This window comes from Bactrocera latifrons, unplaced genomic scaffold (assembly GCF_001853355.1).
Source record: "Bactrocera latifrons isolate USDA-ARS-PBARC rearing strain unplaced genomic scaffold, ASM185335v1 scaffold_84, whole genome shotgun sequence".
Taxonomy (NCBI): Eukaryota; Metazoa; Arthropoda; class Insecta; order Diptera; family Tephritidae; genus Bactrocera; species Bactrocera latifrons.
Window position 1 is genome coordinate 831,768 of NW_017537534.1, and position 24,724 is coordinate 856,491.

Below are 24,724 nucleotides of genomic sequence, written 5' to 3' on the forward strand. Positions count from 1 at the left end.
ACAACGCGCGTGTGTGTGTGTGTGCATGTGAGTGTGCGTTTTGCGCATTTGACCTCGTCGCGTGGCATGTCAATGATTGCTTCGAAAATATATGAACGTAAAATATGCATATTTATATTGGAAATTTTATTAACCCGTAAAAATAATGTCAAACTCTTATGTATGTATGTATATATCGGTATTTATGGTATTTATGGTACATACGTAATTGCTACGTGCAGCAGGGAACACATGGAATTGGCTTGTGACGTTGTTTCAATATAACGGAATTCAAATATTTTACTTACCGTTAAAATGCAAATAACTTTGCGACACTGACAGTTATAAATTGCACAACAACAGTTTTCAAAATATTAAATTAATATTAATGTATAGTTTATAGCAATTAATTTAGTGGATATTTTATTTCCTTTCATTTTCATTTATGTCTCTTTTATAAAATTTACTGATGGCAGAGCTTTTGGTGAAAATGAGACTTTAAACAAATGATATTACTTTAAATAAATTATATAACGTCATCAAGCTTCTTGGGTTAATAAAGAATATAAATTATATAAAGAGTACTTTTTTAAGTGGCTTTCAAGGAGAAATAAAAAAAAAACTATTAAAGCTATTAACAATTTACCATTAATATAATGATAAGGTTTTGTCATTATGTTTCAAAAATTGTTTGAGACAAGTGAGCATTTCGACTGGTCCGAGCCAAGAGTCCTAATTATTGACCACTTTTTGTAGCAATTGGGGTCAAATGTCAGTAATAATACCCAAAATATTCCTTTCCAAGGCATCAATCGTATCCGACTCATCTGCAACATTAAGCGCGACTTCATTTTTGAAGAAATATGGTTCCCTCTGCCCATAAGGTACACCAAAATGAGAATGTAAAGCGTGTTCACAGTGGCTTGCGGAATGTGATCACAATAAATGCGACAGTGTTTTTCAATAACGTATCCAAAAAAATATGTTCCTCATCCTTTTTCGAACCATTATACTGGTAAAACGTTTCCAATATGGCAAACATTGTTCTGAAGTAAATACGCTCATTATAAGATGGCGAACCAAACTGAGTATAACTCAAATAACATCGGCCAAAAAGGCAGTAAACCGAAAGCGCTATTGGCTCATTGAAAACTACATATCTAAAAATAAAAAGGTTGTTTTTCGCTGGGTGTTTTCAATTGAATTGAATTGTTGTTGTCAAATTGTGCTTCTTTCAATGCAAATAATGAGCCGACAAATATACGTTCGTGCAAAATTTGAACACACTCGTATGACAGGAACTAATCTCAACAAATTTAATGTACCCATTTTGATTATCCGTTGATCATAAGCTAAAAAATAACTCTTTATTAACCAATTAGTTACTGCTGAAGCCCAAAGTAAATATTTAGTTCTGGCAATAGGTATACGAATGTAATATACACATTACTAAAATTAATCAAAAGATTTTTGTTCGTATCTGACACCAACTTGGACCACAAAAAGTACAAAAAGGAGCCTACTTTTGGTAATAAAAACAGTCTTAAACGCAATTGATATTCTCCTATATTCTCACGGGCATTTCGATGTTGTGTGGATACCTAAACTGGAGTAAAAATACCTATATTGATCGAGCCTAGTATCATTGCCCAAAAATATTTAGTGAAATTGTCAGCGACTGCACTAACGAGTACTAGTAATAATACATGAAAACAATACGATTACAATCCCTTTAGACAGAAAATACTGAAGTGAATTTTGTTACTATTTATAATTTATATTTATTTTGCTACGAAGTTTATGGCACCCAGAAGTAAATGTCTTAGACCATATAAAATAAATAAGAATGTTTGGTATATAAACTTCATGGCGAGTTGGGTTGATTTAGCCGTAACTATTCCTTCTGACTTTGAGATATCGCTCTGTAGTTTTGTACAAGGCTGCTGATTTGCTGTCGAGATATCTTCACGAAATTAAGCACGAATTGTAGCTGTCGTACAAAGCCGTCGTGGAAGCTTCTTTCTTTGTGTATTTTTTCCTTATTTCAATCAACTTCACTATAAGCTCTCGCCATCAGTAAAATATTGCAGCATACTCGTAAATTTAGTTATAATAATATTGTTTTTTTGTTTACAATAGTTATACATAGAATAATTGCTACGTAGTCAATTAAGTAAGAGTTTTCGCAGTCGTTTACTTTTAAGTTTAAGTAAATAAATCGAAATGAAGTATTATTGTATGTGAACATAAACTCGTACATTATAATTTATGATATTGTTTCTTTGAATAACGAACGATTGCAAACTTGAACCTAATATTCATTTTATCTTACATCACGCATGCGCATGAAACATTTTTCTGTTGCATTTATCATCGCTTGGCGCATACATTAACGCTTTTCGTTTCGATTTCATTTCATTAATTATGTGACAATTTGTTGCCAACTAACACACGAACACGAACACTCACACACACATACATATCAAATGTAGTTTAGAAGTAGTAAGCATTCCTTCCCGATAGAAGGTGCGACGCGTTGGTTTGTTGCAAGGCGTGCCGCAATCAAGTCGCCATACACTTACTTATATAACTGTTCCTTCGTTGTGTCGTAACAAATTAAGGCGGCAAGCTGGATTACAACTATGGTTAGTAAAATAGATATGCCAACCCAGCAACTCAGCAATTCATTGCATTAGCCAGTCATTCACGTTTATGATATCACATGTATAATCACTTAAAATGCAAAACAACTTATCACCAAAAATATCGAAATTGAGTTTTTTATTGTTTATGATTCACATATTACTTACATATATGTATGTAGTACACAATTTTCAGCTGCCGCTGTCACATATATTCAAAATATAACCAAAATTCCAAATTTTTTGAATGTAAACTTATCCAAAGTGGTGTTACGTTGTCTTGCATTTTAGGTGACGCTATATACATGTATTTGGGGGATAAAAGAAAATACTTTTTTTTTGCTTTCTTCATACAATTAAAATATCGTACGAAATGACCAAAAATATCTGGTTGTCACTTACGATTTAAGGTGGGATTTTGAGCTCGAATTGCTTTTGAACGAGTCGACTTTGAAACCAATTACCAACTGACATTTTTGTAGTTCGTTAATTTTCCAACAAGAATTAGTTTTCACACTTACTAAACAATAATTTTTTCACATGCATTAAATAAAAAAAATAAAAATAAAAATAATAATAATAAAAAACAATATCTCTGTGTTCTATGAGAAATAATAATATAAAGAGCTCACACTTTAGCAGAATTTTGTTTCGTAATTTCGAACGGTATTTTCAGGGTAAATTAGATTAGATCAATTAACGAGGAACTCACCGCGCCCTTAGGTCTGCTGTGCCCACTCCTAGATCACAAAGACTCTACTAGTCCCAGCATATTGATTCATGGTAGCCAAGGAAAATCTACAAAGTTTTTGGCCCATCCTTATAACTATACATATGTGTATCTATAGTCTGCTACTTGAAAACACCAGCATAATAAGGTGTAGTTTAAATTTATTTAAAAAGTGATCAAAATTTCGCTTGAGCGAGCTAGCATTCTTCGGTTCCTCGCTCAATATCTTAAATCCACATAAGTAGTAGTTGTAATGCGACATGCGACCCTTTAGTACGCTCTCGCAATAATCTTCCGGGGTAATGAGAGATACTGCGTATACTTCAACTTCATCAATGAAGAATATATTAACTCTATTGAATCTTCTTAGATAGACTAAACTCGATGGCACTTCAATGACTTTCAGGTTTCTGTCAAATACATCAGGGTGAATGGTAGAGCTTTACAAGCGGCTTTAACTTTAGCAAAATAACGAAACAGTAGCATGCGTAGTTGGATGAACTTATGCGTAGTTAAAGAGCTGAATGATTTTGTTAGATTGTTTCTTGAATGGAACTTGACGACTTCCAACGACAAAATACTTTAATTTCAATTGATTTTCAAACAAGAAAAAAGAAATAAACTTTTTTTTATTAAAATGGTAATAACAAAGGTTTAAAATATGTAATTTGGGTAGTTAACGGGTCACTAAGACCATTGTAAATAAAATGTCTGTTATCAGCAAAATTTGAAGTTCATATGCTCTTCCATCAATGATTGGAAACTGATAAGGCCGCCTTTAAATACAGAAACGGACCCGAAGAGAGTTAATACTCATATTACTTATACACCATGCATATATGCTGCAGGCAAATTATTTCATTACGATGGCAATAAATCCTTGGAAGACAAGTTGAGTCGATTTGTCCATGCCCGCCTATCTCTCCGTCTGTATACGTACACGAACTTTTCTCTCAGTCCTTTTCCCTTTAAGAAATTGCTGTTTTACCAGAATCGCCGATATCGCATATAGCTGCCAAATAAACTGTCCGTTTCCACTCAGGTCCTTCTTTGGAAATATTTTTTATTAGACAAGATATCTTGATGATGATATATCCGAGCATAGTGTTCATTGCCATTCGAATTAACTGATCAAAGATCAGAATAAAGTTCTTTTTATACCCTGCTCCGCTATTAAAAAATACAGCTGTGAAGCGTATTATAACTATGCTGAAGCAATCCAAATCCAAATAGTAGGCTTATAAATCATCGAAAATATAAGGGGTCACTCCTTTAGCCTTAACAGCAATGTTTGAGTGACGCTGAAGACCGCCGTCCAAATTTTAGTTAAGCCGACTTTGTTCCCAGCATGGAAGTATAAAGTCATTATTTCTTGGCTAGTTTTTCTGCCAGCGGCGGCCCTTTTCAAAATAATATAATTACTGTTTACATACAATGTTCCTTTAAAGTGGAACCCTATAATATCGCTCTGACGTACCACACGCCGTTATTCATTGCAAGTAAGGCAATCCCAAAGCAATAATTTAAATATCCAAAGGGAGGTCAACCAGTAGTTTTCCGTAGGCAAACACGCACTTTGGAGCAATCTTACAAACACAGCCACACAAGTTTCATTATTTTTGAAAATAACGCTCTCCGTACAGGAAAGGCTCAATGCACGCCCATCACATGAGCATTGCCAACATGCACACACAAATATATATACACACACTTACCGCTTTTTCCAATTAGTTAAACTGTAAAAAGTGTATAGAGAACTTTTAGTGACCTATTTTTGTTTCAGTGCTCCGTTAGTATTCCCATTAATTAAAAGCTTTTTGTTTTGTTGCAAAACTTCATCAACAAGCAACAACACGCTCATACTCGTACAAACATGATAGCGTTGCCATGTATATTTGCATACAATTTTCATTTAGCCTTTAAAATTTTAATTTCGTTTATTACTTTCATACACATTAAAATATTTTAATATTTTGAAAGCGATCATTTAAATGCTTTGACACGTACTAGCAATTCCAGAAAAATGCGATAAATCCCGAATGCACTGTTTATTTTGATACGTTACCTACTTCCACACTGAATCACCCATCCAAGCCCAAAAATGAAATAAAAATTCCCTTACCAGCGAACACCAGCAAATGACACCGCTTACTACCCACAACTAACCACGAACCACCGACCACCGACCATGACCACATCCATAGTCCTCTCACAATCACTTTTCTCTACTCACACGTATCACATCCCTTAGCCACATCACCCTCATTATTATCATCGTCATAATTGTGTGAATTACAGCAATGGGCAGTCCATACTATAGAGACATGGATGAGCCAACAAGTCCAGCCGGTGCGGGCCACCATCGGAGTCGGAGTGCCAGCAGACCGCCGATGTCACACGCCATGGATTATCCAAGTAAATAAACTGTATTTCTTACACTCCACAAACTTGGCGATTTCTCAACACTAATTTGGAGTTAACTGGCGAATAGCGGTTAACCGGCGATTACGTTCGACATAAACTAAAAAGTTGATGTAATCAAAGATCGTTACTTATACTAAACACAAAATTGATGCCATGATGCCAACTGCCAAATTAATATGAGAAATTTGTCTGTATTTACCTGAATATGTCTCTCATTAATGACTTAGAAAGACAAAATTTACTAATAAGATTTGCTTATAATTTTCGTTTGCACAGGAACCCGTTACCAGTCGCTGGATCGCGGTGGCTTGGTTGATCCGCACGATCGTGAATTTATACCCATACGTGAGCCACGCGATCGCTCACGCGATAGGTCACTCGAGAGAGGATTGTATTTGGAGGACGAGTTGTACGGACGTTCAGCGCGACAGAGCCCCAATCCTATAGGTAAGTGCGTTAAAATGTGAAGTGACGTGGATCAGAAATGAAATCCTAAAATTATATAAAAATGACCTTTGAGAGATACTTTCTTAACTGCCTTCGAATGCACTGTAACTTTTATGATTTTGCTTCTTTCAGGTTATCAAACGGGCTTACCATCGTCGGATCGAGCGTATCTGGGCGATCTACAGCATCAAAATACAGATCTGCAGCGCGAATTAGGTCAACTTAAGCGAGAGTTAGAACTGACAAACCAAAAGTTGGGCAGTTCGATGCACAGCATAAAGACATTTTGGTCGCCGGAGCTGAAGAAGGAGCGAGCGTTACGTAAAGAAGAGAGCGCCAAATACAGTTTGATTAACGACCAGCTAAAGTTGCTGAGCACGGAGAATCAAGTAAGAAACATTACACTTCAATACGCAAAGCATTTCGAAACACTAACTGCTGTAGCTTTACGATATTATATTAGGTTTATTCTCAAGAGCTATTCTTCCGACTTATAAATGACACTGATCTCCAACTGTTCGTACTGGTTAACTTTTTCTTTAGAAACAAGCGATGTTGGTGCGTCAGCTGGAGGAGGAGTTACGTATGCGCATGCGACAGCCTAACATAGAAATGCAACAACAAATGGAGGCTTTGTACGCGGAAAACGATCATTTACAGCGCGAGATCAGCATATTACGCGAGACGATTAAGGATCTTGAGTGCCGCGTGGAAACACAAAAACAAACGCTCATTGCGCGCGATGAAAGTATCAAGAAATTATTGGAGATGTTGCAAACCAAGGGAATGGGTAAGTGTATACATACATAGATCAGCTCCTTTTAGGCGCTCTTCAAAATGCTTAGGTCCTATTTTAAACATAAACATCAATTAAAATTTAATTTTTGGGACTAGCCTAAGAGTAGCGATGATTAATTCCACAGCTTGTATTAGGTTAGATACAATTATTTTATGATTCTATTGGGTATCGTACTGAGGTATTACTCATTGTCAGAGGCTTTCCTCCACGTACGAAGAAACAAACATTAAATTTTTATATAAAAACTTCGAGAGCAGTTACAAATACATATATTGCAACTATGGTCTGAACTTCCCAAGATCATCAAATATTTTATGTTTTTTAACTCTCTTCTTCGCTTCCGAGGCTTTCATGTACCTTTCAATGGCGTTTCATTTTTAAATGGCGTTCCCCAAGTCTAGCGACACAATCCTAGCTAAGGAACAAGTTTCAGTGATCGCTTTTATATAACCAGCAGATTGCTCCAAGACAGATGACTGAACCGAAACCGGGTATATCTGAGTGTCCCTACCAAAGCTCCTTCTCCACACGGTTTGGTTACTGGATCTCACCTAAACTTGCAAGCATTGCCTTGGGTGCTCGATGGGGTCGCGGAAGGTATGAGTATGGTAGGTATGGCTTTTATAGCTGAGTACTTAGAGTTACTGACATACTTCATTTAAATCCCCATCCCTGGCAAAAGGTGTCACTGAGGGTAAAAAGAACAATTGGTGTGAAATATATACTTATACTAAAACTTATAGATCTGAACGGAGTTAGATCTCCCAAAAATTTAACCCTTGGCTGGATAAAATCGGGTCGATTCCGGTAATGTAAAACCGACTGTTTTGGGATGGGATAAACATCTTTTTGTGAAATGCCTTGGAAAATATGAACACTAAGAGTATTTTCTTACCAGGAAAGACGTTACCATTTGTGGAAAGAACACATATTGACTTCAGCTGTTAAATCATAATTCTGGAACACATATTTTCAATGACGATTCGGAAAGTTCATTGAATTATTTACCCACTTTTTACCAAATTAGAAATTAGGAGAACCGATTTGCTAGCGCTTGAAGAATAGGATTTTATTATGCTCTCTATTCTCGGCAAACTTTTCTGAGACATTCCATTCAAAACTTTTATATATTCGTCTCACCACAAAAAATTTAATTTGGAAAAGTTCGTACTAATTTTAAATTCCTCAAGAAAATGGATCCTACAAATATGCTTTTAAAATAATAGTTTTAAATAATTTAATGGTATGGCCAAGAATAATGAAAGAAAATTAGGTTAGAGTGAGCATTGAAATAAGCTTGAATGATATTAGAGATGAGTTAGCGATCACAGCGACTGACGGCTCTTGAGGTTATTTAACATATTTACGTATTTCCACAACTTGTATACAACAACACATTCACTCTCTTCTTTGCTCTTTGATTCTTTCGAACGTCTCATCCGCTTTACAGGTAAGGAGGAGGAGCGACAAATGTTCCAGCAAATGCAAGCCATGGCCCAAAAACAGGTAAATACTGTTTTAGTTACCTTTTTCGAAAGTTAAACAAAATTTATCAGCGAAACGTATATTTATACCAAAATAAAAAACAACAATCGACAAATGCTTTTAGTAAAAAAAATACGAAAAAAATTTATGCGAATTTATGAAAATTTTCAAAGATTCCAAAATAAACATAAACTGATTAAATTTTTCGAACCAAAGGCTAGCAGGCACAAAGTCGCTGTGAATCAGCTTTGAATGCATAGAAATCACAACAACGCTGTTCAAAAAAATCCTTAAACTAGCCTTTTAAACGCTGCTTCTGCAGTTGTGTCTGCCGAAAAATAGCTAAAAGTGATTTCGTTTTCTATTGAGCGACGTTCGAATTTTCAATTGATGAACAAAATAATCACAAATAATAATAATAAATGTTTAACTTGGCTTTAAAATTATTAACGAACACACACACACATTCACAAAATGTTTCTTTGTCTTTCTGTTTCTGTTTCTGTTTCTATTCGTATAAAACTCGGACTACTCGTTTATTCTTAGTACTTTAGAAATTTGCTACGCAGTTCGATATAATTTTCTAATTACATGCTATTACTTACCATATATTCATACATACATACATATGTGATAATGCGCCGTTTATTTAGTGTAACAACAGCTATTTGTCGATAAAACTCATTATGCAATCAATCGTCCAACGCATCGAAAGTGAAGCGAGCACATTTTTACTCACGCTTCATCACTCATGCGATCATCCGCTCATCTGACATGCAACAACCTTCATTTTTGTTGGTATGCATTTGAAAAAAAAAAAAAAAAAAAAAAAAAAAAAAAAAAAAAATTAGAAAAAAAAAAACAAAAAAAAAAAAAAAAAAAAAAAAACATCGAAAAAAATAAAGCATTTTTGCAACATTACAATTAAGGATGCTGCGCATACATACTAAGTAAACACTATTTTCTTGTTTTTGTTTTTGTTTTTGTTAAGAACACTTGCTTAGAAATCGACTCTCATCACATTAACTTAATGTTCAGTTTTCCGTCATTATTTCGTTCTTATTACTTTCGAGATTGCTGTTGCTTTAACTTGCATCTGAAAGTGTATTTAGCGCTTAAAAGAGAAACAAAAATAAAAAATAACAAAAACAACAAAAAATTAGAAATCTCAATGAAAAGTATTACTCGCTTAACCCTCTAGTGCGCACACATGCCTTCTCCGTAGCGACATGTATGTCAGTGTTTGTGTAGCGTTCAACCATAAATGTTACGATACCCCTGCCCCCACTCCGCAGGTGCTCCAATACAAGTAATGAGTCAGCAAACAAATAAATAAATATTTCTATACGTAGCCATGTAAGTGTGTGTGTTTCGATAGAGGAAAAATTTTAATTTCCCTAAAATCCCTAGCTCCGAGTAGTCATCTAGCGCTCGCCTTTGAAAACAAATACACATACACACACACACACACACCGGTGCATAAGTAGGTCTATAGTTTAAGTAGTGTGCTGTGATATTGACGTGGGGCAGCTACAATGCGCAGTGAACTGTTCCAGTTTCTGCATAAAAGCGCACAACAACAATCACACACGCACACATATATACCGGCGAAGATATTTCCACTTTAGTGTTAACTGTACATCTTCTTAGTATTAGTAGTTATTCGTTCCTTATTACCAGTTTCTTAACACACACACACACACACACGTACAAACACATGTTTCCAATATATTTTTCGTTTCGGTTTCGTAGTACTTTTTTTCGTTTTTCGCTGCTTATCCTTGGCGCTACATGATATTTTGTACGTTTCGACTTTTTTCGCTGCTTCACTCAACTCTCGCTCGAAGTATCTAACTGCTAGATTTGCCGTGTACAAGTTCCATAAGTTTTGTGTTCATCTGCATAACAACACAATTCAATTTGATAGATTTTCTTGCCCACGCAGCCTCACCATCTCCTACGCACTCACACACGCGTCGCTCACCCGCCAGCTGGCACTCAAAGACGCGGACCAAAACTAAGAACTTTAATAATATGTTGCTGCCAACAGCCAAAGCATCTCTGTGTTGCAGCTTTGCCGCCGCATCCTCATGCATTTTGTCGTGAAGCGCATGTCTTGTATTCCCTGCCCCTGATTCCCGTCCTTGATGGCTGCGTTTACACAGAAACCCTATTCTACTTGTATTTAAAAAGTCCTTTCACACACATACACACATAAATTTACACACATTTATATATATATATATATTTGTTTTTACAATCCGGCAGCTTTGTCTGTCCATTACTTTTTACACCGCTTTGTAGCAGTTATTGTTATTGTTACTTGGCTTATTGCATCGTTTCGCACTCTGTGTTGCATTCTTTGCCGAGTTTTTAGCTAATGTCCTTTATTACTTTTTCTTCACTTTTGCATTCAGCGCTGCCTGGCGTAGCTTTTTTGTTTTAATTCTGGCTCGACTCTCATGGTTTCTTTGCCTTTTAATATCTCCTTCGCCATATAATCTCACTTATTATGCATATTCCCTGAGTAGTTGTTGTTTTTATCCGTCTTTCTATTTATAACGGCTTGGTTTATTGCACGGCATTTCCACGTGGATTAAAATCTATTTGAAGTATATGGAAATTTCTAATTTATTCCTAAAAGAAATGGGGCGTTCGAATTTACCAATCATGGAGATAGCGCTTTGAGTGGTTTATAACGGTTTTAATGGAAAATAAGACCGAGATAAATATAGTTCTCATTTTCTTTTAATTTTGAAGATAATATTTCAAAGAAACACGCACGTATAAAGCATAACAGTAAACTCCACTCACTGATTTTATGGGTAACAATTTTGTATGACGTTTTTGGAGTATGTAGCTTGATAGATATATACACTAAGTCTTCAAGGGTTTGCAGTTACTTATTTTTGTTTGGCAGCGGTTTACCATAGATTATATGCTTTTATTTTGTTCGGTCTACAGTAGCTAAAAAACGTTTAATTTGCAATTTACTTAGTAAGAAAATAGCTGAATTAGCCTAGAATAAATAATAGGACTGATCCGAGTCGCAAGGCTCAAAAAGGATATATGTATAGACAGCTAAGAACGTCGCTTTTTTATGATGCCAAGAACTGTTGAGTATAGATAAAATAATTCTCGCAAATACGGTTTCAACCTGTCTTAAATGTATTTGTTGGATTTTATCACTTGCTACCAAATCATCGATGGATTGACTATAGAAAAATACTTCAACTTCAGTCCAGTGAAAGCTAGATATGTAGTGGAGTAAGAAATTATCTTGGTGTTTCTCCTCCTAACAATATCGATAATTTGCACACTACAAGATTTTTAACCTCAACATGATTGTGTGCCCACAAATTAGGGTTCAGTTAGACAGAGAGACCTGTTGTCTATTGTGCTCACTGCTAATATCGCAACAGTTTGTTTAGGCCAGTAAAATTAAGGATGCTTGGAAAACTCTTAGGTTTATGACTGTAATGTATACTCACATAAGATTTATTGGCCGATAACCAGAGCCCTTCTTCTTGCTTCTTCATGACGCAATATCCTGAACTGTCCAGGTGACATCTTATTGGGCATTTCTCTGTGAAGAGGAATTCGTTGTTTGAATCGTTTTTATTGAACACTTGCAGAAATAGCCTCGCCTGTCACTTGTTAAGTTGGGGTACCCACGGCGGAGAACGGTTCCGGCCCTATTGGACTGGTTGCCACGGCCTGTTTCGCCCAGGAGGTCAATCAACACATTTCCATTGATGACTCCATGCCCGGAATTCATTCTGGTAGGATGTTGTTTTTAGTAAGCATTTATTTGCACTCTAGTACCATTGTTGATTTGATTTCAACAGATTAGATTGCCTGAAGTGCTCCTTGATTATCACTGAGAATGGCAATTCGTTCTACTTTTTCTTTGAGATGGTTTCTCTCTAGAATAACTTCTGCTCATTTGCTAATGGTATAGACCTAAGCTTTAACTATTCTAGGGATCCATCCCTTAATCACTGACAAACTCAAACTTTTGTCTTGCTATAATGACAATGTTATTCCCGTAGCCTGGGCGGGGCGGTCGGTAAGCCACAAGAGTCTGAAAGAGTTCTTTCTTAACTCTTGAAGGGAAATCGAAACAATTCTTCAAATTTACAATGCTTCACAAATTAATTTATGTTCAAGAATATTATTCGGCATACATAAAATAGTATTCTATAACTATATGGAGGACCCTATTAAACATGAAAAGAGTCATTTAGTTTTTTGAAACATTTAATAGTGGGGACTAAAAAGTTGCCCACATTTCACGACATTTTTAATTACTGACCATGAAAGTCGAATGTGAGAGTCTTCTTGTCATATCTGCTAACGCGAGTCGAGATATTCCCTATGTGTACTTTGTATGCCTTCTTCGGATATTTCTAATTGAAGCACTTCCAATACAATTATAACTGTATTTTTGATTTTACATAAACCTAAGCTCAAAAGGGCTATCATTTTCTCTTATGTGTCGCTTTCTCTTATATTAATATGCTTGCCAGCAGGAACCGTTACTTTGCCATACATGCAGTCACATATCTAGACATTTAGTCCAGAGGAAGCTATTAGCAAGAAGATCCAAAAACGAAGCGGAAGTCATTCCGTGTGTGAATAGATTGATTTCGTATTTCGTGGAACGTTGCACTTTAAATTATCACATGGCAGCACAATTGGGGGCAAGCGCACATGGCGAGGAGACAGGGATTCACGACGATATGAGCTGAAGTGTACAAACCTTAATGTGTGTTTGTTAGTGCATAACTGCTTCAAAAAAAAACACCAAATTGTCTAGGTTCACGGACGCGCGGGCTCAGCAAGCAGTCGCACTTTGCGTGACAACAACAAGCTTGTAAACCGATTCCCATTGATGCAGGGATAAAGGAGAATGCAATGCTCGCTTGTGTGCCATGGCATTTCGTGCTGATTGTCAGCTGGACGCTCTTGCTGCAAAGGGAAGTGCAGCACAGCGAGTGCGTCAGGAAAAATGATAGCCCAAAACAACCAGAGAAAATGGAAACCCCGAAAAATTAGGTCACTAATAATTGCGTAGTAATAGAATATAGCTTTATGCAGCAGCGGATTTATCGCCTTGTGGCTATAATGTCGCTATGAAATTGTATAACAGCGAGTGGCCTGTAATTGCATTATACGAGCAGCAACCGCTGCAAGAAAGGCGCACGCGAACAGCCGGCGAGCGTGTAAGGCCGGCGACTACTTTATAGAGTTTCTTAAAATTCGCTGCAACAATGCGGTTTGGAGAATTATTGCCAATAAGGCGTTGCTCGTTAGAGCTCACCAGTTCACCAGCTGCGTGTAACAATTTTATCTTCTTTGTTGACCCCCCTGTTGCGTGTCGGTCGCGTTGCTCGCACATATCCACGAGTATGTCTTAATAAAATGCCTTCAAGGGGCAGCGTGTGGAGTCATGTGTGTGTCACACTTAATGTTCTCAGCGATACATCACAACTTTCTATGTACATAAATACAGGCATATACATGCATATATACATAGTATGAGTGTAGTTGTGTAGTTTTCCGCTAATTTCGCTTCGCGCTTCCCGCTCGCTCTCTTGCTTGCCAGGCGCTTTGTACAAGTCAGAGCGCTCAAGCAGTCTGACGGCTGTGAAATCACCCAATTCTCATGCAAAACCTTCGCACTGACTTCCTTTTTATGGCGCCAATGCGCCGTCCGCCACCCTTCCGCGTTCGCCACATCAAGGTGTTTTATGCGTCGCTAACCCATCTCGGAGCCAATAATTCTACACGCAACGGCATGTCGCGTACTCAATGAAAGTGTGTAGAGAAGTAATAAAATTCGGTGCAAGAAGAGCATAAGGCATTAAAATCAGTCATGCACGAAACACAATGCTAGCGACAGACTGCAAACGACATCTGTCAAATATTAAAATACACACGTTCTTATGGACGGACCTATTTTGACAGCTGCATGGCTACACGACGGCAGGCCGACAGTTGTCGTTCTCGCTAACTTCAATTTTATCCTATATTTGCCAACGACAGTAGGACGACAGTGGAGTTGACAGTAGAATGGAAGATAGAGAGATGAGGTAGAGTGGTGATGCCACTAATATGTAAAATGTAAAATTATTCACAGCTCTAACAAACTTGATGTTATTTTACAAATAAAAGCATAAAATAGCTCTGCTACATCATTTGTAATAACAATTGATAATTTAAAACAAATAAATTTACCTATTTACTTATTTTTTGCTTAAAAATTTCACTTTGAACAAAATATTAAAATTTCATTGAAGTGCAAAATATTAGTATGGCCACAACGAAATTGTGTACATTCAAAATGGACAACTGAGTTGTTTTGTGTACATGCCCGCCATTGTTATGTTGCTGCCCTCTCACAAACGTTCTTGTAGTAGGATTCACAACGCCGTTTTCAGTGCACTGTCGTGCTGCTGCAGTCTGTCGCTAGCATTGTGTTCCACACATCAAGCGTTTCGCCTTATGTAATATATGTGTGTGCTCATATGTGTTGGTGTAGGTTCATGCTTTGCTAAGTCGAAGGACGTTTGCCCAATACAATCCAACCGCAATGCTTGCGGCTTTTACTCTAAAGAATTAAAGCGTTAAACACGAAATTTATAAAGAAAATGTATGAGAACAAATATCCTAAAATCTATTTAAGGATAAAACGCGCTAAGTTCTAGAAGACACAGTGACTGATAAATTCGTACGTTGGGGGAACTCCGTAACTGGACAGAACCCGTGAATAATTCTACTTGGACTGCTAAAGATACCAGTCAATTGCGATGCATAGAATTCCTAGGTAGAGATCAAAACGACCGTCGCATATCGACAAAACGCCAGAGGCTGCCATAGCTTTATTGAGACTACTAACTCGCCGGGTTCATAGAAAGGATGGCAACCAAGATGCTTCAATATTAATATGGCGAAAGTTGGACAGTAGTGAAGAAAGAGGTTAACTGTTTCACCTCATATTTTAACTTGCAACTGGGATAAGTTGCATCCTCCAAGATATCACGCCATACACCGTAAGTGCAAAAGGGACGGTGTCCAGCTAGGACAGCTGTCATTGCTAAGAGCAAGTTGGTAAATGGACAAGAAGGCTTTTGCAGCCTTACTGGTTACTAACTAACGCTTTCTTAACTCGCGTGATACCCGTAGACTCTCCTTGCGCGATACCTGTAGGGACAGTGCTCGAATGCACGACGACAGAGGAACCCCTGCTCATTCCCATGTTGAAGAAGTTTAGGTATAAACTCATTTACTTTGCCTTTTTCGACGATTTCGCTTTGACCAGCCAACCAGACATGCTTAGTTTGAAAGTAGATTGATGCCAAGTAATGCGCTCCTTGACTAGCTTTGGCCACAATGTCAGCGAAGTTAAGGCCTGTATATTGGCTCTACTATCGGATTCAAAAAAGCTAGAAAAAAGCAGGAAATATATAAATGGAAAAATTATGGTTTTGCGTGCGATATTAGATGAGAAAAAGGGGAAGGCCATGGTTGAAGATGCTATATGGCAAACTTGTAGGCAATAAAAGGATCTACAACACGGTGGTCCAATCCTTTGTTTACTTCTTTGAGTCTTATAGTCGTATTACAGAGCCTGTCGGCACTTAGTACCTCTATCTTTAAGATACCTGGCTAAGCGCCGACGAACTAACGAGCATTTTACTCCAAAGAACGCTTGCTTGCGATTTGACTTCCGGCTCACGTCATTTACTGTGGTCGGCATTTGAAAGCAAGGAAAAGCAGGAGACCAAGTCGCCATCGTAATTGCGAATATTTGTTTGATTGTAATCGTGATTAAGCGCCTAACAAAGTTGCCACTTTGTTGTTGGCCTACGCTGCTAATTACCAACGCTTTCTGCATGCACTCTCAGTCCAGCACATAAACTTGATTTCTAATTGTAATCAAAATTAACCAAGCCGGCACAGGCTACCTGGCCCTTCCGTCACCACCTCTGCTGCTGCAGCTCTAAGGACTCCTGAAAGTGTTACTACATTACCTCTTTTGTCTGCATTTAAATTAATTTCCGCGTATAACATGGTTGAACATTTCTAATGCTGCCAAGACAAGAGGTGTACGGGCGGGACCTGCGTCTGCCAGAGCCCATTTGGCGCTACTTAGCGACCCACAAACGCCCAGTAGCGGCTACTGCACACATAAATAATTGCGCATAACCATAAATGTATAACTTATAACTTGTGCCAAATGCGAAAAAGTGTACATTTTATTTGCTGTTTTGGAATGTACGAGTACAATGTGCGTGGCTACAAAGTGTCCACGAGCATGCCAGGCATTTTGGCACCGAGCTCGCCCAGCCACCACGCTGTAAAGCCATTGAAGCACACTTGCCTCCGCCATCCGTCATCCGCAAGTAAACAAAATAACGCAAAAGCCTTGTACTTTACATGGCAGAGCGCCGCACCGCATGTGAGCTGCCCACGCCCCTGGCCGCTGCTCATTTCGAACTTCCAATACCGAGCAGTCGCCGTAAAGCATATGAAACGTTCACCCGCAACGCGTCCTCCACAATTTGATAGCACAAACGCACACATACATGTGCACACAAATTGGTGGAGGTACAATTTAACATGCCCTTGAATCCGTTGCGGCACACAATGCGCGAATTATACGCACAGCCTGGCGTGCGTTTTCCACTGTTCTTTGCGTTGCGCGGCGCAGTAAGGGACGCGGCGCGACGCGCGTGTGAACGGATATAACTAAATGGCACGAAAACGGCACTGGCGCGGTTGAGCGCGGCGCTGGCGGCAGAAAGGGGAATAATGCGAGCGCAATAATAATAAAAAATTGTTGTTAACAGTTGTTTTTGTTATTGCTGTTAATGTTGGCGTTTTAATGTTGTGCTGTGCTCGTTGCTGTCACTGTTGCTGGCACTATTTTTCGGTGCTCTAGCTGTCGTCCAAATTGAGCATCGACTTTGTTAATGTTGACGTCGATTTTCATTTCCCACGCTCGTTGTTGCTATTGTTGCATTAGATGTGCTTTTTGTTATCAAGTATATATAAATTTTCTATTTTCAGCCTCTTTTCATGAGCATATATGTAGTCGTACAGAGTATCTCGCTGTCAGTCAACAAATTGCGAAAATACAAATGTCTCGTTCTGTCGCTCTTACGCCCCGATGAACATATATTCGCTACTGTTTAGTTGGGCTATTTGGTTGCTCATACGCCATGTACCCACACCTTGCGTACTACATTATTTGTACTTTTCGCAGGTTTTAATCATTATGTGTCAGTCGTATTTTCGCTTGGTTAAAGCAATGTTTGCAATTATTGCTAGTTTGTAGACAAATAAAAATAATTTAAATTATAATTTTACAAAAATGCTAAATTTCTCAAGAAAGTTGAGTTGTGTGCTCTTATTCAAGCTGTAAGCAACGACTAAATGCAGCAGTTTCGTACTCTTTATGGTTTGAAGCCGCATTGAGCAGCATTTATTAACATCATCAATGTATCCTATAATGCTTCACAAAAACATATGTATTCTTGATTGATTACTTAAAAACTTAGAGCTTGTGATAGATTTTAGGTTTGAGAACTTTAAGGGAACTTGCATGAAAGATTTTTTCAAATGTTTGGAAAAATTGAGTGTAGTCAAACTAAACTTCGCAGAAAACGAGGCCGTACTTAGTCTCCAGAATGGAATTGCCTTAATATTTTTTATTTGTCTTCACGTCAAAAAGGAAATTTGTAATATAATTTGTTGTCATATATCAACTCAGGTGCAGTCTTTATACAAATTTCAGTTTGCATTGACAACAAGAAGACTCTTCCATTTTTTCTGATCTCCTGCTCACCTTGACTACAACTTTTTTTGACGTTAGCTATTTCGATGTCAAAATTAATTCTCTTGCTTAGAACGGATCGGCCTTTCCGTCGGTTCCCTCATGGATTCCGACAGTTAGCGCTCCCGGTGATTATGCCTGGACCTAATCTCCAAACATGCCTTTGGCAACGCCATTTTCATTTAAGAATTTTGGCTTAGATAAGTGTGCGTTCGCTTTGAAAATGATGACAGGTGAGAAGGGTGGTCATCGGTTTGTGAAAATATATAGTTTTTGGTCAGCAGCTGTGAGTTTTCATTTTAGTAAAGAAGCCTTAGACTTACAACTCGTATATATAACAAAGGTGAATCCGCTCTGGCGAACTAAGTTTATTCATTCCGTAAGAGACCACAAAACATAAACAGAGTTTATACAAGTATTCTTCTTTATACATTTTTCAATCCAGTGTTTCCATATCTGATCAATTTAATATGAATTCGACTTCGATACAAAATGCACTCTTTTAAGAGGTCTTTCAACGTCCAATCAGGTTAGGATAAATTGGTTGAATGTCACGCCAGATATAGACCTATGTTTCCTTAGTAATGCCAGAAGGAGACTCTGATTAATTTGAGCTAACATATTTGTCACGATTTTTGTACTTCTTCTGATGTATTGAACTGCGAATGAAGTGTTCCAGCTTCTCTTTCATGCCTAATTCCCTGCTCTTCCTACATTAATCGTCGTCAATAATATTCCCATGCGGCTGGCATGTGCCAGTAGGTTCCGACCAGCTGTTAGGCCAAAAAAGTCCCTGTGATAATGTGTTAGTAAAAAGCTGGCGTAGTTTTCTTAAGTGCTCTTGCACATGAACTGCATATGAATTTTGCATATCTCAAGAGTCATTCCGTCTCGTCCTCAGTCCTTTCGCGTGTATATGGTTCTTAATGACATACGTATTTCTGATGCCGGTACTGTAGACCGATGGATGACCCTTTTTGCAATCTCATGCACTATTTTGTTTCCCCGCATTCTTTTGAGCCCAGTTGTCCTGAATATATGCAGCCACTTTTCGGCAACCATTATCTTTACTGCTGTTAACGCCATTCTCTGACGTAATATGAAGTGCCTTAATTTCCTGCAACTTTACTTTCTTTCTTTTTATACATGGATTTAGCGAGTAAAGTGAGCTTTCCGTGAATCGAGAATAAAAGCTTGTTTTAATCTTTTCAAACATCTTTAAAGAAATGAGACATTCTCTTGAAGGAAAATGGGGACTCCTTTTTTCGGTATGAACACGACCCTCCATATAATGTCATTAGGTAAGATACCAGCGCTTCTGATATATTGTACGTCAAATCATCCATAAAAGAGAGTTTAAACGGTACGAAGCCGTGCATTTCCTTTCGTTTTTAAATCGGAAGGGACGTATTATCTCCTACAGGTTGGAAATTTGTAGAGTCATCGTGGAATATTATTTCCGCATCACTTAATTGGGTGCAACTTGTGGTCACTAAATACTAACAAGAATGGTAAATCAGTCAATAGGCCTCAAATTGATAGAATTTGTTAACTAAAAAGCTATGATTTTTATCATCTATTTAATTTTTGTATATTTTTAACGAAATAGAGATTCCTTCGCTCTTGAAACACACCTTTATAAATCTAAATACATTCTTCATGCAAGCAGTAAATAGGCATTGCTAATCTCCATTACATGGTTAATCAAACCCCCTTGCTTGTAAATTTATTGATAATAATTCTTTCGAATATCTCACAGAAAAATCCCACAACTCCAAGTAGTGAATAGCCAAAGGACAAAATAATTTACTTAGATAGATAGTACAGAAATATTCACAGCAAATTAATTTTCATTTATATCTAACCGTTACTTGACCCTGAACGCGCCAGGTTGATTTGGAGAAGGAGATTAAGAAATTCGCCAATGAAGAGAAGGGGGTAAGTTGCGCTGTCGCCATACAAAAATAAGCAAAACAAAAACACACTCAACCAGTAAGCTTGAACGAAAATATAAACAACAACACATGTACACAAGAAAGGATTTATAAGGCAAAAGCAAAAACAATTGCAGCACGCTTAATTAGCGTCCAACTGCTGTGTTTGATTAGTGCTGGCGCAAACTGTAGGGTCCTTGAGCATTGGTAACTTGTTAACGCTCGGCAATAAGTACGTTTCGTAAATAGCTTGCTCCGCGTTGCTTTCGCCACTTTAGCTATGCATTAGCGCTGGAATGCGCTGCCGCTGTGTGTGTGTGTGTATGTGTGTGCGGACATTTCACGCCCATTAAAAATTTCATAAATAACAAGGCCTCGCCGTGAGCAATTGCTCCCACACCAACACATTTCACTATGCTTGTCCACCCACATACAAACACGCCAAATGCTATGTATAACGGTAGGCTAGAGCGCCAGTTTGCAGGAAATATTTATGACAAATTTAGTGCTGTTTGTTGTAGCAGTGAAAGTACAAATGCAGGCAGTCAATTAATTAGATTTAAATGGCCCCTTTCATTCATGCACTCACACTCACCAACACATGCATACATGCGCACACATACACAACAGCGCAGCAACGCGCATTGTTTGGCTCAATATCCATATGCAGGTGTGCATGTGTAAGTGTGCTTGTTTTGTAGGTCAAAATTAATAATGAATGAGTTCACGTTTCAAAACAACAAATCACAAATCATATTGCCCCACCCCCCTCCACCACGTCACTCAATGCCAAACATCGATTGCCTGCCGCACAATGTACATCAACACATCCATACAAACTCAGCCAGGTATTGCGGTCGTGTGTGTGTTATTACTTTCTGTTGCCATTTCAATTTGAGTTCGTACTGTAAATAAAAGCGGTGACAAAGTTGAAAAGAAATATAATTTAGCTCCATTTAACTTGAACTTTTTGAGCATGCAATTGTCGGCGCACTTCCAATACCGCCAAACACGTGATGCGAACGCGAGCAACGAGTGCTGCAGGCAGTTGGAGTGCTTCGTGGCTGCCGCTGCGCCTGTTGGTAGGCAACAGTGTTTGGCTAACGTATGTAGGTGTGTATGTGTGTCAGCCGGTGGGATTACAAAACCGAAAATAAATTGAATTTACAATTCATGCACAAAGCAAACAAATTGCTTTACTTTGTCAACACACAAAGTGCACCGTCATTCACACAGTCGTTATTTCACATACTCACACTGGCAAGCGAGTGTACTTCCAAAGCATATGTTTGAATGCATTAATACCCAGCAGCGAGACAGAGTGAGCCTTTCGTGCCAATATCAAGCGCAACGTGTGGTGTATTTACAGTTACGCGGCTGCTATGCGCGACCCACCTAGGCTTGCAGCCTGTGCCTATGTGACTGTGCCTTTTGGAAAAGCATTTTTGATAACTTCTTAATTAAATAAATCAATAGTGCCAAATGTAAGCTCAGAAACACTATACCATAATTCTATTTAGCGCTTGCATATAAAAACACCACAGAGAGCTCAATGACTGGTGCATTTCATTCTTATGTCGAAGCGTTTTAAACGCCCTTTGTGTATTAAGAGTTGCTATTTCAGTACAACAAAAGGCTCTATAAACATGCATAATACTTCAAAATTGAAAAGTTGCTCGCAGTTTTTAGGTAGGCAGCTTTTCTCTGTTGTATTTCCACTGAATTATATGTATGTATATTAGGGGGTCCGTTATTTCTCTAATAGATTTTATGCAATGCAATGTCTGCTGAAGTTTCAGTTTTAGCACAAAAAATAAGTATCCAACCTAAACAGCTCTTTCTTAATATTTAAACCGTGCAAAAATCTTGTTTTCTTTCCCACGTATACAACTTGGGAACTTTAATATTTTGCCTTAAGGAAGTAAAATTATCAATTAAAAAGATTATGTACTAATAAAAAATTTTGCACTCTCTAAAAATGTTACAACAATTTATTTTATAAGAACACTGCTTTAACAGTTATACGCAGTTAGACTTATACACCAAATGACTTGAGCATTCATACAATATTCACACTTGTCTTGCTCATACGACATGGTGTACCATATGCATACCGTACATTTAATGCATAAATATAACATCGTATAACTTTTAAATCAGTGCTTTTATGGAAAACAAAATATGCTGAAAATTTTTGGAGAGCGAAGACTAGTTTTTTTTTTTTTTTTGGAGTTGAGTTGGGAGAATGGTTAAATTTCGAAACTTTCTGAACTACTTCACTGCTTAATTATTGCCACCGCATTTGTGGATTTGAACCTGAATTTAATGAGACATTTCTCTTCTTGGAGTTAATTTTTGTTTCATTGAAACCTCTGGGTTCAAAGGGTCATCCAATTTCCGTGCTATTACAGAATCATCGCTGGAAGTAAGACTATATATTAACAAGGTTTGCCATTTACGCCATTTCTTAGCGTAAATCGAGTATTATGCAATTTTTCAATATTCTGAAAATGCGTTTGAAAGCTTCTGTCCTTGTTCATTTTCCGGTTCATGTCATTAATTTGAAAGGTAAATAATAATAATTTTTTCACTCAAATACTTCGCTTCTTGGCCCAAAAGGTGGTTTAGATGGAAGTTCTTCTTTATTGACTTCTTATTAAAAAAAAAAAACCGTATGCTCGCATATTGATATAAATCTATGGTGACCACGATTTGAATTTAAGTAAGTGAAATCATTCTGGGAAGTTTCAACGAGGGATTGTGACTGGTGATGAAAAATTTATTAAAATTGAGTAAAAATGGCAACTCTGAACGCAAAAAGTCATATATGAAGCCTGACCAACCAACTTAGGCAACATCCATGCCGACAAATCGCCGTTCTGTGTAGGAAACGGTATGACCAACAACTTACCAAATTGAAACGAGCTATCGCCAAAAACCTAGAGTTTGCATATAGACACTGGGCCCCATTCAGCCCTTATCATTTCTGACTGCCATTTTTCCGGTGTATGCCGAACGCCCATACTGATATGCGTTTCACATGAAAATACTCTATTTGAAAATGATGTGATTTAAGTATTCTTTCAAGCGGACAGCGTTCTCTTCGCATGAAATCCACATACTTCCAGAAAAATGGAAACTTGTTATTGGTTCACAAGATCAGTACCCTAAAGCATCGTTATTGTGTATAGGAGCTTTATAGTGGTGCAACCCATTTGCTAACCCACAATCCAGTCCTTGCAAACTTGCTATACTGCTCCTCGCCTTTTCTATGGGCTCTGGGACGATCATGATGAAAATACATGCTTACATGCTACCACACAGAAGACAAAGATAATTACCAAAGTTAATAGTATATACATTTTCAACTATATCATGAAAGCTTAAAAATCATATTTCCTTAGAGAGAGCCCGATGTAAAGAAATTGCGCTTTTTTATCTATTACAAAATATGCACACAAATGTAGACATTGACATTAGAATTCGCACACAAACATACCTACAATTGTTATTAAAAATGTCAAGCTTATTTAACTCATTGGCAAGTGACATTGCACGCAGGCGCAGCAGGGTGAGCAGAGCTAGTGTGTGCTTTTATTTTTAGGATTTTAATCAGCACTTATGGTATGCTCCAAAGTCAACACAAATGTCCATGAAATCACGCACACTCATGCAAAGACAAGCAAAAATGGTTATTTCTCTTGCACGTTCTCGAGCTAGAGGCAATTAAATGTTCTAAAGTTTGTTATAAACTTCAGTGAAAATTGTGCCATGCAACAATAGCAAAGAGCACACAAAATGGAAACAAGCTGGAGCTCCAATGCGTGGTGATGTGAGCAGGGAGAGGGTGGCTCATGTAAAATAATTATACGATCTGCCGCTAACATTAAAGTACGAGCTACGCAGTGTTGGCGACAATGAGCTCTCAGCGCGGTATGGTGAGTGCAGTTGCAGGGGCAAATCGACGGCCGCAGACAGCATCATAAAACATTCCCTACTGTGGCAGTGAAGCTGCGTGTGCCACAAATGACGGGAAGTAGAAAAATTATGCTAACAAGCCTATAATTTCAGCAGTGCTTGTGCTGGGGTGTGTGTGCGTTGGCTGATGCCGCTTCTAATTACATTGAAAGCCAGCGACACAGACGCTTACAAATTCCTGCAGCAGCTTGTGGCATGCGTGTGTGAGTGTCACAAGTAAGTAAAGTTGCTCATACGCCAGGTGGGGCTGTCGGCAGGCATGCGCTCGCCTTTCTTTCGGCTTACTTCACCGCAATTCTTATTTATTAAAAAGTTGCGCCGCTCGTAATTACATGACACAATGCTGCCACCTCGTTGTACGTATGTGAGCGCGTGTGCATGTGGCGGTGGTTTGCCTGCAGCGCACTGTGAAGTTGTCGCTTGAAGTGCCTGGAATTGAAGTAAAATTTAAGTGGTGCATACAAA

General features: G+C 38.0%; 1 protein-coding gene across 8 annotated transcripts in view; it reads left to right on the forward strand.

Moving 5' to 3' along the window:
- Window positions 1-24,724, forward strand: part of LOC108977110 (trichohyalin) — a 115,712-nt gene that overhangs the window by 28,111 nt on the left and 62,877 nt on the right. For all 8 annotated transcript variants that reach the window (XM_018946633.1, XM_018946634.1, XM_018946629.1 and 5 more), the window contains 5 exons: window positions 5,650-5,766; window positions 6,052-6,222; window positions 6,355-6,611; window positions 6,766-7,012; window positions 8,472-8,527. In XM_018946633.1, the coding sequence (XP_018802178.1) occupies window positions 5,652-5,766; window positions 6,052-6,222; window positions 6,355-6,611; window positions 6,766-7,012; window positions 8,472-8,527 (846 nt within the window). In that variant the 5' untranslated portion in view covers window positions 5,650-5,651. The remainder of the gene's footprint in view (window positions 1-5,649; window positions 5,767-6,051; window positions 6,223-6,354; window positions 6,612-6,765; window positions 7,013-8,471; window positions 8,528-24,724) is intronic.